Source organism: Coenobita brevimanus, chromosome 26, assembly GCF_032717465.1.
Source record: "Coenobita brevimanus isolate Jiangsu-jjx chromosome 26, ASM3271746v2, whole genome shotgun sequence".
Taxonomy (NCBI): Eukaryota; Metazoa; Arthropoda; class Malacostraca; order Decapoda; family Coenobitidae; genus Coenobita; species Coenobita brevimanus.
Window position 1 is genome coordinate 9,159,520 of NC_136979.1, and position 14,046 is coordinate 9,173,565.

At 43.6% G+C, this 14,046-nt stretch overlaps 1 protein-coding gene across 4 annotated transcripts in view; it reads left to right on the forward strand.

Moving 5' to 3' along the window:
* Positions 1-14,046, forward strand: part of Serinc (serine incorporator TMS1) — a 116,254-nt gene that overhangs the window by 70,880 nt on the left and 31,328 nt on the right. For 2 of the 4 annotated variants that reach the window (XM_080268153.1, XM_080268154.1), the window contains one exon: positions 5,878-5,931. The exons of the other annotated variants lie outside the window; for them this stretch is intronic. In XM_080268153.1, coding sequence (XP_080124279.1) covers positions 5,878-5,931 — 54 coding nt within the window. The remainder of the gene's footprint in view (positions 1-5,877; positions 5,932-14,046) is intronic. 4 annotated transcript variants of the gene reach the window in all.

The window sequence follows — 14,046 nt, forward strand, 5'->3', positions numbered from 1 at the left end:
TGGAGACAGTATCAGTCTGGTGCCTCCTGTATGCTACATTCTCTACCTTCTTTATTGTACGAACAGTTGACTCATTCACTCCAAACATACGGTTCCAAGACATTCACAGGCGTAGGTGGAGACACTTTAGCACAGTCTGAATCACTAGCTCTCACTGCCTCCCGTATGCTATGTTCTGCCTTCTTTATTGTACGAACAGTTGACTCATTCACCCCAAACATACGATTCCAAGACAATTCACCGTCAGAACATGGACAATTCCCCATCAGGACAATTTGCACCCTGGACGATTCCCCGTCATTCTATAAACATACGTATTATTGATTAATTAATACTTTAATAACTAATTTTCAGGGGGATTTTATAACTCATGTAAGTAAAAAACTAGTGTACTCTACTTGCTAAATAAACTGGTATGTAAATAAATGATGGGGAATCGTCCTGACGGCGAATTGTCATCGACATTCCTTCACTAAGTTTGCCTAACACTTTAACTTTCTCTGTCAGCGACATCACCTAACGAGTCCATTTTGGTGTGTTACCACATGCATCACTAGCAATACGCTTAGGCCCCATGTTGGCAAACAAGGCAAGCAATCACTGGAAGGCAGAAAAATAAGCCATAAATGACGACTCGTGAGTCAAGCACGGTTCGACCGTTGGATTCAAACTGACTGTGTGTGCGTGGTAGGCCAACCTTCCGCGTGCACACACACACACACACACACACACACACACACACACATGGGCAGCAGGTAGGCATGGTGGGAGGAGTTAATAACTAATTTTCAGGGGAATTTTATAACTCATATAAGTAAAAAACTTACTGAAAGCTGACAAACACAGGCGTTGGTGGGTGGTAGAGTGGGTAGTGGAGCAGGGATTTACTGAGTGGTGGGAGGAGGAGTCAACGGGTCATCGACCTTATCTTCCTCAACATCATCTTCGTCACTTTGGATGACTGGGGTTGTAGACTGATTGGGGGATGTACGTGACGAACGCTGGCTGAAGAACATTGTTATTTTAGGTTGAGATACAGCTTGCTTCATGTCACCGAAGATTTGCCGGTAACAAACAAAAGCATTTTCAGCCTGTTCTTTACACTTAAGGGATCTTATCGTGTTGGGGTCTATGTTGTAAAAATGTTCTGTTACTGCCTTCAGCATCCTTAAACCCTCAGCCAAGTTATCTAGCGTCAACTGAGACGCAGGCGAGCCATCATCAACCTTCTCATCCTCCTCATCCTTCTCAGTAGACTGAGTCAGCTCCACCAGATCCTCATTTGTTAACTCTACTCTGTGACTCTCCAGCAGTTCCTCCACTTCCTTTTCATCCATATCGTCAAATCCTTCCCCACCAATCTGTCGTGCCAATGATACGATGTGGGAGGCAGTGGATTTTTTTGAGACAGACTCAAACCCCTTAAATTCGTGAACACATTCTGGCCACAATTTTGCCAACATGCATTCACTGTGTGTGGTTTTATTTCGTCCAAGGCCCCCTTGATCGTCTGAAGGCAGTCGGCGATGCTGTAGTCCTTCCACAACTGCATGACGGACTTATTCTCATCCTCCATCCTAGCCACAATGCGCTGCATGCACTTTTTGGTGTAATGTGCCTTAAAAGCGCGATTAACACCTTGATCCAGGGGTTGAATTAATGAAGATGTGTTAGGGGGGAGGTAGAGGATCTTAACACCCTCAGTTTCAAGTTCGTGGGCTGGTGGATGTCCAGGGGCATTATCCAAGATGAAGAGGACCTTGAAGTCAAGCTTTTTATTACACAGATAATTACGCACTTCAGGTAAGAAGTTGGAGGGGTACCAGTCCTTCAGGAGAGGCTGGGTAGCCCATGCCTTAGCGTTTGCCATCCAGAAGACAGGTAGCTGCTTCTTGTCTTTTCCTTTAAGGGCACGAGGATTCTGAGCCCTGTAAATTAAGCCCGGCTTAATCATAAAACCAGCTGCATTGCAACAGAACATCAGCGTAAACCGATCTTTGGCTGCCTTGAATCCTGGGGCATGGGTCTCCTGACGGCTGAGGAAGGTCCTGGCAGGCATCTTTTTCCAGAAGAGAGCAGTTTCATCCATGTTGAAGACCTGCTCTGGCACGTAGCCTCCCTCATTAATTATATCACTTAGTTCAGCCGGGAAGTCACGTGCTGCCTCATGATCAGCTGATCTACTCTCTCCACAGATGCGGAGGTTACGAAGGGAAAATCTCTTCTTAAAATTTTCAAACCACCCTTTGCTTGCACTGAAAACTGGGGTGTCAGGAGCTGATGAAGTGCCTTCACCTCCGTCAGCTTCACACATAGTCTGGTACAGAGAAAGTGCTTTCTCTTTAATTATGTTGGAGTCAAGGGGTATACCACGCTTGTGAGAGTTCTCCATCCACAAAAATAGGGCATTTTCCATCTTTATAATGCGCTTATCTCTCTTATAATGAGACACTTTAGCACAGGCTGGTGCACTAGCCCTCACTGCCTCACGTATGCTACTTTCTGCCTTCTTTATTGTACGAACAGTTGACTCATTCACCCCAAATATATGACCAACAGCACTTGCCGACATTCCTTCTCTAAGTTTGTCCAACACTTTAACTTTCTCTGTCAGTGACATCACTTTACGAGCCCGCTTTGGTGTGTTACCACGTGCATCACTAGCACCACACTTAGGCCCCATGTTGGCAAACAAGGCAAGCAATCACTGGGAGGCAGAAAAATAAGCCACAAAAAACGATTCACGAGTCACGCACGGTTGGAGGGTCAGATTCAAACTGTGTGGCGCGTGGGAGACCAACCTCCCACACGCACACACACGTACACGCACGGGCGGCGAGTTGGCATTTTTATATTTTATTTATTTCTCTCATATATTAAAATTATTTATTTGAATACTATAATTTAATATTTTAATTATTGTACAAAAAAATTCGTGGATAACCGAAATCGCGTGAATTAAGGGATAACCTGTATATATATATATATATATATATATATATATATATATATATATATGTATATATATATAACAAATATATATATATATATATATATATATACAGTGCTCGTCAGAAGTATTCAGCGATGTCCGCCGGGCGCGCAATACTTATGGCCCAAAAAGAATCACCCATTTTTGGGGGTAAGAATTGAGCCACAAGTTTGAGCTCCGAGCATGACGTCACGGTAGCCTGAGGCCTTCTGACGCGCTGGTTGGTTCCCGCCTCAGTTGCCCACGGGCTGCCTGAGAGAGAGGAACTTCGCCGAGTGTCCCTCTCAAATTGCGCCATTTTTTACCGAGTGTCCCGCAGTGTTTTGGCCTTCAAAACTTTGTTATGGCACCTATCCGTGAACTATCGAGTGAAATCATATCCCAGATCATTGCTCTAAAGGAGGCAGGCCACCAGACAAAGGAAATTAGTGAATTGGTTGGTGTGGGACGATTGACAGTGCGTCGTTGGTGTGCGCGGTTTCGGGAGGAAAACAGTGGTGAAGTTCCCACAAAGAAACCGAGGTCTGGTAGGCCTAGGAAAACTTCCCCAAGGTCTGTTAATGTTTTAAAACGTGCAGTGGAGTTTAATCCTTGTGTGAGTGCAAGGAAAATTAAGGAGAGCAACCCAGAAGTGTTTGGTGAGGTGTCAGTGAGAACAGTGTCTCGTAGGGTGCATGAGCTTGGTTACACAAGTCACAGGCCTGTGAAAAAGCCTCTTCTCTCTAGCAGCCAGAGAATTCGTAGGCTTGCCTTTGCTAATAAATATCTAAATTGGGGTGAGGAGCAATGGTTGTCAGTGTTGTGGTCTGATGAGGCAACGTTTAGTGTTACCTGTAACAGAGGAGCATGCAAAGGTAGTGACCCACTTGACCCACGGTATGTAGAAAGCACAGTTAAACATCCTGATTCACTCATGGTATGGGGTTGTTTTTCAGGGAAGGGTTTGGGGAAGCTTGTTGTACTTCCCAAGAACCTCAGAGTGAATCAGGATGTTTACCTGGAGCTTCTGTGTGATCATTTACCAGACTCCTTCGAGCTAACAGGTGCACGAGTGTTTCAGCAGGACGGTGCACCTGCTCACAAGGCCAAATCGGTCACCAATTGGCTTCGTGACTGCGAGGTATCATTCATGACAGACTGGCCAGGAAATAGCCCAGACCTCAACCCGATTGAAAACCTCTGGTACCTCGTAAAGAAGAGTCTCCAAGGGAAGGACGTGAGCTCTCTGCCTAAGCTGGAAGCCGCCATTCGTGACTCCTGGGACAAAATACCCCTCCAGCACCTCAGGAGCCTCGCCCTTTCACTTCCAAGACGTCTCAGGTCCGTGAAGAAACGTAAAGGCTACCCTACGAAGCACTAAAGGTAAATAAAATGCATTATTTATATGTTTTTTCAATGTTGAAAGGTTTGTTTCTCAGGAGGGACGCAGGGCGCCCCATACTTCTGACGAGCACTGTATATACAGTCGGCGCAATGGAAGGCTGGACCCTCTAATTCGCACCATATATTTGGTAGGGTCTAAGAAATATTGTAGGAAAATTCCTGTAGTCGGTGGATTTTTTTCTGGTGGCTTCTAGCAACTTTACAGGCTTACCACCACATGCTGTGAGATTATTAGCTCAGTGCCTGCCTGACTTTGGGTGGGAGAGCATGTCAGATTTTCTTGTCCTGCCTGGCCCTTGTTAATTTCAAAGCTCTCGTTTTCACACCCTCCTCTGCCTTAGTGAATCATTGGAGATGGGTCCGAAGCCACTAACTGATGTAGGAAAAGCCCAAATTTTAACTATGAGAGAGGAAAATGTAAAAATTAAGGAGAGGCTTCAGTGCAGCAGTACGGCTGGGGATCTCGAAGTCGATGCTGTATGGTTCTTTCAGACACATCTTTCAGCAATTCTGGGTACATATCTTTCAGCTGTTTAGCAGTCAAACGTGGGTCTTTTATCACAGCTTGCTTCAGTAACCTGTCTGTAGTCGGTGATGTCTTCCTTTTAGGTCCTAGCCTGTCTTTATGTTGGTGAATTGTGTTTTTTGGCAGGTGGCGGGCAGCAGCAAGGAGTGCCATAACTGTAGATTTTCCTCGCCCAGTTCGAATACAAATATCCTTAATTTTTACATTTTCCTCTCTCATAGTTAAAATTCAGGCTTTTTCTACATCAGGTAATGGCTTGGGACCCATCTCCAATGATTCACTAAGGCAGAGGAGGGTGTGAAAACGAGAGCTTTGAAATTAACAAGTGCCAGGCAGGACAAGAAAATCTAATGTGCTTTCCCATCCAAAGTCAGGCAGGCACTGAGCTCATAATCTCACAGCATTTGGTGGTAAGCCTATAAAGTTGCTAGAAGCCACCAGAAAAAAATCCGCCGACTATAGGAATTTTCCTACAGTATTTCTTGGACCCTACCAAATATATGGTGCGAATTAGAAGGGTCCAGACTTCCATTGCGCTGACTGTATACATATACTGCGTATATATATGTATATATATATATATATATATATACACAGTATATATATACAGTACTAGATTTGCACGTGTGCAATTGTATAAGTGAAAATCGCAGTGACATATTGACCAGTGAGGCTTCGTATGGGACCATAATCATCATGTTAACAAAAATTCTATTGTAGGTTAAAAAAAAAAAAAAAAAAAAAAAAAAAAAAAAGTTATACAAATGACTCATAGCATACCGGTTCAAGGTATAGCGAGGGTCTGCTACATCTGTATGTAAAAAAAGAAAAAAAATGTATTTTAAATTCATTCCACAGTTATAGTAAAGATTGCCCCTATATTGTAATGAGAAACTTGTTCCACATTTATAACAAGGATTGTCCCTATATTGTAATGAGGTCATTGACAAGTGCGTTGGTTTCACCCTGCACGCAGCATCCCGTAGGAGCCTGGGAGACATCCCTCTTGTGACCAACGAGGTGGGACAAGGTAACTTGAGCTTGATTCACATGCACATGTTTGGGCTGAATTATTTGCTGTGTCGTAACCTCTTCACCTTGACTGCATCTTCCATTTTGCTCTAGCAAATGTTAGAAATTTATTCAGCCTTGCCCCTCCGTCATAGTGAGGGGATTAGTGAATGTTGTATCTAACCCCTCCATTTTGAAAAGTCTCTCTCAAGCGGAATATTATTATCTAGTGCTTGCAAGAATGAAATGTAAATTATGCCATCATAGTGAAGAGGTTAATTATGAATTATGTAGAGTATGTGTGTGTGTTTTTTTCTTTAATATATAACATGAAAGTTTACCATGTTATGAGGAAGCAGTGCATTGAAGGTATGCACTTACCCAGTCAGCAGCTAATCATTGTCACCTGCTTTACCCTTTCCCATCTTTTGGTAACATGATGGATGAGTACTGTAATCTTAGCACCAAACACCAAGGAAGCCTTGGATATCAGTAAACTGGAAGACCAAAAGAGTAATAGAACAGTAAATTTCTGCTCCATAGCCATTTTCTAGACGAATCAAACACAGGTGGGGGCGCTCACCATCCACTCACTTAGTGTAGTACTGTACTGCTTTTGGGTGGCTACCCTTTCCTTGCTTTCTTCCACCTTTCCATCCTTTCTGTTCTGTCTTTCTTTCCTTCATTCTTTCCTCCTCCTTCTGTCTATGGGTGACTCTGTAGTGAATGAGAAGCCAAATGATATCCTGTACACCAGGAAACCATTTACTATGCTGGGTGGTAACCATATAACCAGATTATGGCACCTGGTGGTTTAGTGGGCAGTTAAGGTGCTCCAGTCAGATTGAGCTGGTGCAGGTTTATAGCCAAGGCGTGGTTGGGATTTATTTGGTCACGTAATGCCACTTAGGGATGAATGAGGCTGGTCACTCTCATCAAAAATGCCAGGACCAACTTGCTCAGACCCAGGCTCCTACACTTCTCATGGGGCAACACCGGATTAAATGATGAATGAATGAGTGAACAAAACAATGCCCATTAAGTTAGGAAAGTTTTACAAATATGCTTTACACACACACACACACACACACACATATATATATATATATATATATATATATATATTCATTCATTTTTTCATTCATTGCCAGATGCCATGTATCCAACATGGGGTGGCCAAGGGCTTAGAGTTAATTGTTTTACAGGGAGGGGCACTAATCTTCCACTAACCCCACTTGATACGTAGGGATGCCAACAGCATCTGGTGTTCCCAGGCGGTCACCTATCCAAGTACTAACCAGACCCAACGTTACTTAACTTCACTGATATATATACTGTATATATAAAGCTTCACTTACATTTTTCACATTCAAAGCATTTTACAACCTTTCCTTTTGTTGAGAAGTGAGTTAAGGTACTCCAGCTGGAAGTGGCACGTAGGGTTTCAAGTCCAAAGGATGGCTGGACTCTATTGCTCACATGATGGTATTTGGGGAGAGAAGTGGCTGGTCATTCTGACCATAAATCTCTAGACTGAGTAGCCCAACCCATGTATTCATGATGGGGCTGTAGAGCTGTAGTGTAGTGAAAACATTGGAGATGCAGTATCACAAGAAAAAATGTAGCATCCTTACTAATCTTGATAAGTAATTATTATGGGGTGGAATGCCTCATATCGTGAATGTAAACACTGAGATAAAATTAAAATAGAGTTGCTGTTAATCAGGAGAGGTATTTTGCCAGTGTTGAGTGATCATGACCTCAGCCTCAAAACATTGTTGTTGTTGTTTAACCCAGGTCACTGTGGGTAATGAGACACATCAGTTGCAGTGAAGCAACTGCCCCTATGTGGTCGTCCCACAGCATCTCTACACTGTTGATGTTATGTCTGCATCTTAAGTGTAGCATGGGGTGTGCGGTGCTCCATTGTATGTGTTGTGGGTGCCTATTCTACAAGCAGCCCATATATCACCTATGATTCCACCTAACCCAAATCAAAGCTGCTAACTGAGGATGGCTGAGAAGCCCAGCTGGGTGTACTTGATAAGCTCAGTTTCAGGATGTTTCTAATGGATGAATATTGGACGAGGGCCTTGTAGTATAGTGTTCTGACCAAGGTATTTTATTCCCCATCGTGTGAAGTGAGTAGGGAGATGTTTCTTCATTGTTAGTGTTGAAATATCTAGAAATGGGATGTTGTTGAAGAGGGCCTGGTAATGTTTGTGTGGTGATTATTTTGTATGCCTAGTTATGTTGTCTGGCTGTGTCATATAATGATTGGGGTGTTGTGTGTTAACAGCTCAGGCTGCTGTGTAGAATTGTCTGGCTTTCATATCAGGGTACTTTCTAACAGGGAGGATTTTAGTTTCAGAGTACTGTATAATTGAGCTGTGGGAGTGGGATTGATGCAGGTAGTGATGATGTCTGGAGTGTCATTCAGTTTAGTCTGCAGAATGTTGTAAGGAGTGTTTGATAGGATGGGTGCCCATGCTGGGAAACTCTAGGATGTCATCATCATTGTCTTTGTCGTCATCATCCTTCATCATCGTCGTTGTCGTCTGTTATTGTCGTTGCTGCTGCCTTCGCAGTCATCTATCATCACTCAAGTCATCATCATTGATTGTCCATATCCCATCATCATCAGCCATGAGAAGTCCACTGCTGGACAGAGGCCTCTTTTTAACCCTTTCCATGATTCGCAACATTTTGCCTGTCTGTTCCATGTTACCCCTGTGTTTTTTTCTGTCTCATCTCTACACCTTGTGTCTGGTCATTTCCTGCTGTGTTTTCCATCTCAAGGGGTCCAGTCAGTTTGTCTCTCACCTGTTGTCCTCCCTTCTTGCTACATTCCTGCCCATCTCTATTTCTGCTCTGTTATCACTTCTAAAACATCTTTCCCTTTGGTTTGCTGTATTATACATGAAGCTCCCTTCATGTCTCTTAGTGTCAATCCCAGCATTGATCTCATTATTTCTGTCTGTGCACTTTTAAGTTTATTTGTCATTGCATTTGCTAGTTTCCAGGTTCCATTGGCATAGGCCATGGTTGATAATTCATTGATTGTACACTCTATGTTTAAGGCAGTTTGGTAGTAGGCTTTTTATGATGTTCCTGTGCTTACCAAATGCTTTCCATTCCAGGGCGATTTGCCTTTTAATTTCATTGTCCTTACCCTTTGTTAGCTTTCTACATTGCCCTAGGTAGTTGTGCTCCTCTGCTTCCTCAAGAACTACAGTACTTCTGCTCTGATTACTCTGCAGTGTGCATTATCATTGTATATGACTTGTTTTGCTTATCATTTTCAGACCTACTTCGAGGCTTTCTTTATTTAGGTCATTCAGCATAACTTGTAACTCTTCTGGCTTTTCTGATATTGGGATGATGCTGTCTGCAAATCTTAGGTGGTTATGATTCTCCCCATCAGTGTTTAGTCACTTATTTTCCCATCATCATTCATTACCATAAACATCCTCCTCCTCATCCTCATCATCATCATCAATCATCGTCATCGTCATCATTTCTCCAAACCTCTTTTTCCCACCATAGGGTAGGACAAGGTAGGGTCCAAAGAGCCAGAAAAAATTGATAGAATCAGATACTAGCCAAAGTTTACCCAGTTGAATGGACCACACTCCCATTCACTCACCATTCAGGCCATCAGAATCCTGGCTGCAGTGGATAGGTCTACATGTATTCCACACACAGGATCACATTCACGTGTTTGGCAGCCAGTCCAACAGCTGTCTAGTTAAAAGGTGGTGTCATACCCTAATCATACACTTCTCCGCACAAAATTCATTCAGCCAGCTTGATCTCGTCAGTTGCATAGCCTTATCAGCTACCATAGGATGTTGGTGATCCAGTATAAGTTTTGTAGAGGAGGGAGAATATTTCCATTTGTTGCCCCAAATCTGTCCCTGTAAGTACAGTGTGTTGATTATGGGAGTGCACTGCCTCTTGATGTCTTGTATGCAGTTCTTGAAAATGTGTCCGGTGTCATATGTCACTCCTAGGATCTTAGTGGAGGGGGTGTATGGTGCAGGTACATTGTTAAGTGTCATGTTAGGGGTGTACCTGTGCTCATGGTTGCTGCTGGTGATAGTATGGTGGTGGATTTGGCTGGAGCATTCATCAGTCTGTTGTCCTCAACCCATGCATGAAGGTTGCAGCGAATGTGTTGTCTGTGATGTGATGTGTGGATGTTAAGGTAATGTCATTTGCATATGAGGAAATGTTTGTGAGTGGTTGGGGTGTGGGAATATCATGCATGTATAAGTTGAGGAATGTAGGTGCGAGAGACCAGTGGAGTAGGATACAAAAACCCATACTGGCAGACGAAAAAAGATGTATTCCATCTTTTTTTGTCTGCCAGTGTGGGTTTTTGTATCCTATTTCATGGTCACGATAGTGTGACTCTTCAGCCAGACCAGTGGAGATTATATAAGTACAGCTACTGCAATTCCTCCCCCCACAAGGTATTAAAAAACACAGAAGTCATAGTATATCACAATGTTCATGAAATTCCATTCATTAATATGAAGTCATATTTCCCTTGTTTTTCAGGACCAGTTGGATGCATTTTGGCATGGAATCACTTAGATCTCTAAAGTAATCTAAGGACATTTCTTTGCACCAAACATTTGTCAGTTCAGTCTTGAGGTTGTCAAGATTGGGTGTCTTCTCTGCCATGATTTTCTTCATCTTTGCCCAGCAGTTTTCTATCGGATTTAGATCCGGACTGTTGCCAGGCCAGTCGAAGACCTCAATCCGATTATCCTGAAGCCATTTTGTCACCTTTCTTGACTTATGACATGGAGCTGAATCACGCATGAAAAAGTCACACCCATGAATAGCAAAAAAGCTTAACAAATGATCTTTCAGAACTTGAATGTACCCGCCACCATTCGCCATCGAGTTCTTAGGAGGAAAGTAGAGGCCTCCCCTTCCCATTTCACCTGAGAAACACACCCATACCATTACTGATTGTGGGTGCTTAACAGTCGGCACCATGTAAGCAGGGTCATATCGACTATGGGAGGCAGGGAGACGAACATTGGCAGAACGCACCTGGAACAAGTGAAATGTGCTTTCATTGGAAAATATAACTTTTCTTTACTCATCCAATGTCCAGTGTGCATACATCTCGGCAAACTGAATGCGCTGCTTCTTCAAGCAGTTAGTGAGAAGCGGTTTCTTGGCTGCGATGCGGCTTGGCAAACCCAGCTCCTTCTGCAAACGGTGTTGAATAGTTCGAATTGAGATGTCTTGTAACAGCTGGGGATGCATTCTCTTCAGTTCTTCTGCTGTCAGTTTAGGATTCTTGATTACTTCTCTCATCAGGAGCATATCTGTACCTCTGGAAGTCATTCTCTTCTTTCCACTGCCATGCTTGTGCTCTGGTACAACATCAGGTGGCAGGCCGCGCGCTGCAGCAAGAATCTTCATGACGGTTGACTTTGCGTGTCCAGTACTTTCACAGATCGTGTTGATAGGGACATTATCCTGCCTCCATGCAATGATACGGGCCTTCTCATCCCTTGAGCAGAACGTTCCAGGCATGACAGCCCGACTCTAGGAAGGTAACAAGGCAAACAGTAATGCATACGAAAAATGAGGGAGGTGCAAGCTCGGAGCGACGGGAACATATACTCCCACTCTCGCTTCTGGGCAAGCAGTGATGTGCTGAGTGTTTCACCACCTCCCGCCAACACCAAAGGAGTTGCCAGTTACTTCTTGCCCAAAAAATTCACTTGGTAGAGGTGGAAACACAAAGCAAAGACAGACAACTCTCCCATAGCAATTCAGTGTGTAGGTCCTAAGTCAGTTTGCGGTGGGTGTAGATTATTCTGTTTGTTTTCACATGCAAAAGGTAGACCCTCGGCCTATGGTACTGATGTGTTGATTAAATTCCCAGTGTCAATGGGAATTGGGTAAGCGGTCCTCTTCAACTCGTTGTAATGAAACTGATGTATTAACAAGATCTCTATCCTGACCACCATTTTCCCACTAAAATCCATATGACCCCGGCTTGCTCAGTAATATGCTTTCTTTGGACATACCCAACCATACAAAGGTAAAACAGATATAAACCAGTAATATTAGAGAGGATTATAGCATGGACTCCCATGGGAGATGTATGCTAATGACTTATTGATTACATAGAATGAAAGGGAGGTGGATAGGCAGAATGGGGCACAAGGGTTTGAGAGTAAATGTGGATAAAAAAGTGATGATATCCAGGGCCGGTGACAGTACTGTCAAAGTAGAGGGAGAGTGGCCAAGTGTGGTTTGCCACAAGGATGTGGGAAGTAACTCTGTATTGTGCAGTATTTTTGATAAATGGGTGCATTGAAAGTAGGTTGTGGGATAGTGCTAATTTTGTGTGTATGGTGTGTTGGGAAGAGCATGTAGAGATTGTTAGGCATGAAAAAATTGATCTTGCTGGTGAGTCACAAGTGTACAGAAGAGTTTTGTTATTTGGGGGACATGTTATGTGCTGGAGGCTGGACTGAAGCTAGTTCTGTGGCTAGGATAAGGAGTGTTGGAGAAAGTTCAGGAGCTGTTGCCTCTTCTGACATAGAGAAAGCTCTCTGGTCGTGCTAAGGGATCCTTGTATGTGGCATGTGTTAGGGTGTAATGCTGTATGATAGTGAGACCTGGACAGTAAAGGAAGAGGATATTTGTAGGCTCAAACATACAGAAATGACAATGATTAGATGGAGGTGTAGTGCATTCTTGAATGCGAGGTCTGAGGGGGCTAGGTTTACGATTGAAGAGTTGAAAGGAAGGATAGGGTGAGTGTGTTAGTGCTGTGATGAGGAGGGGCAGGTTAAGATGGTTTGTGGAGAGGATGCAGGATGATAGTTGGGTGTGGAAAGTAAGAAGTGTGACCGTCTGGATTTGGGTTGCGAGAGGCAGACAGAAAAAGACCTGGGACATGGTCAAAGAGTATGACTCAGGAATAAGGGGCTGAAAAGGGAGACTGCCAGAGATCGACCAGTGTGGAGAGCCACCATTAGGTGACAAAGGCCATCACATGCAAGCATGTTGGAGCCTTGATAAACATTATGATACGATTACAGCAACATATACCGTACAGCAGTGGCAGCTGCTGGCACTTCCAGTATTCCAGCCACTACCACAGCTATCATCTCTTTAACTTCCACAAATAGCACCACCATCACAACAAGTAGACAGACTCAGGGAGCAACAAGTAGACAGACTCAGGGAGTGCATACCTTTGCCAGCATCAATACCAGACCATTAACACCACCACGGAAATTTTTATCAACCCTTTCTTGACCCATGACCCACATACTGTATCCATAATATTTCATTGAAATCCATCAATAATTTTTTGAAAGATCTACCATCACTACCACTACCACTGCAACCACAACTACCATCACTACCAAGACCACAACTGTCATCACTATGACAACCACAGCTGCCATCACTACTACTATCACTGCCAATACCACAACTGCAATCACTACCACTGTCACTACCATTACCACAGCTACCATTACTACCACTATCATTGCCACAACCACCATCACCACCACTGCTGCACCAACCACAGCTGTCATCACTACCACTACCACAACTACCATTACTGTCACAACCACAACTACCATTACCAACACTGCCACAATTACCATCACTACCACTACCACCATTACTACCACTACCATACCCACTATCATTGCCACTACCAAGCTTACCATCACTACCAGTACCACAGCTACCATCACTACCAGTACCACAACTACCATCACTACCACTACCACAACTACCATCACTACCACTATCACAGCTGCCATCACTACCACAACCACCATCACTTTTACAACCACCATCACTACCACAACCACCATCACTTCAACAACCACCATCACTTCCACAACTACCATCACTACACTGCCACAACTACCATCACTAGCACTACCACAACTACAACTACCATCACTACCAGTATCAAAAGTACTACCACTGACCACCACAACTACCATTGCTACCAGTACCACAACTACCATCAATACTATTACCCACAACAACAACCATTACTACCACTACCCACCACAACTACCATCACTACCACCACCCACCACAGCTGCCATCACTACCACTACCC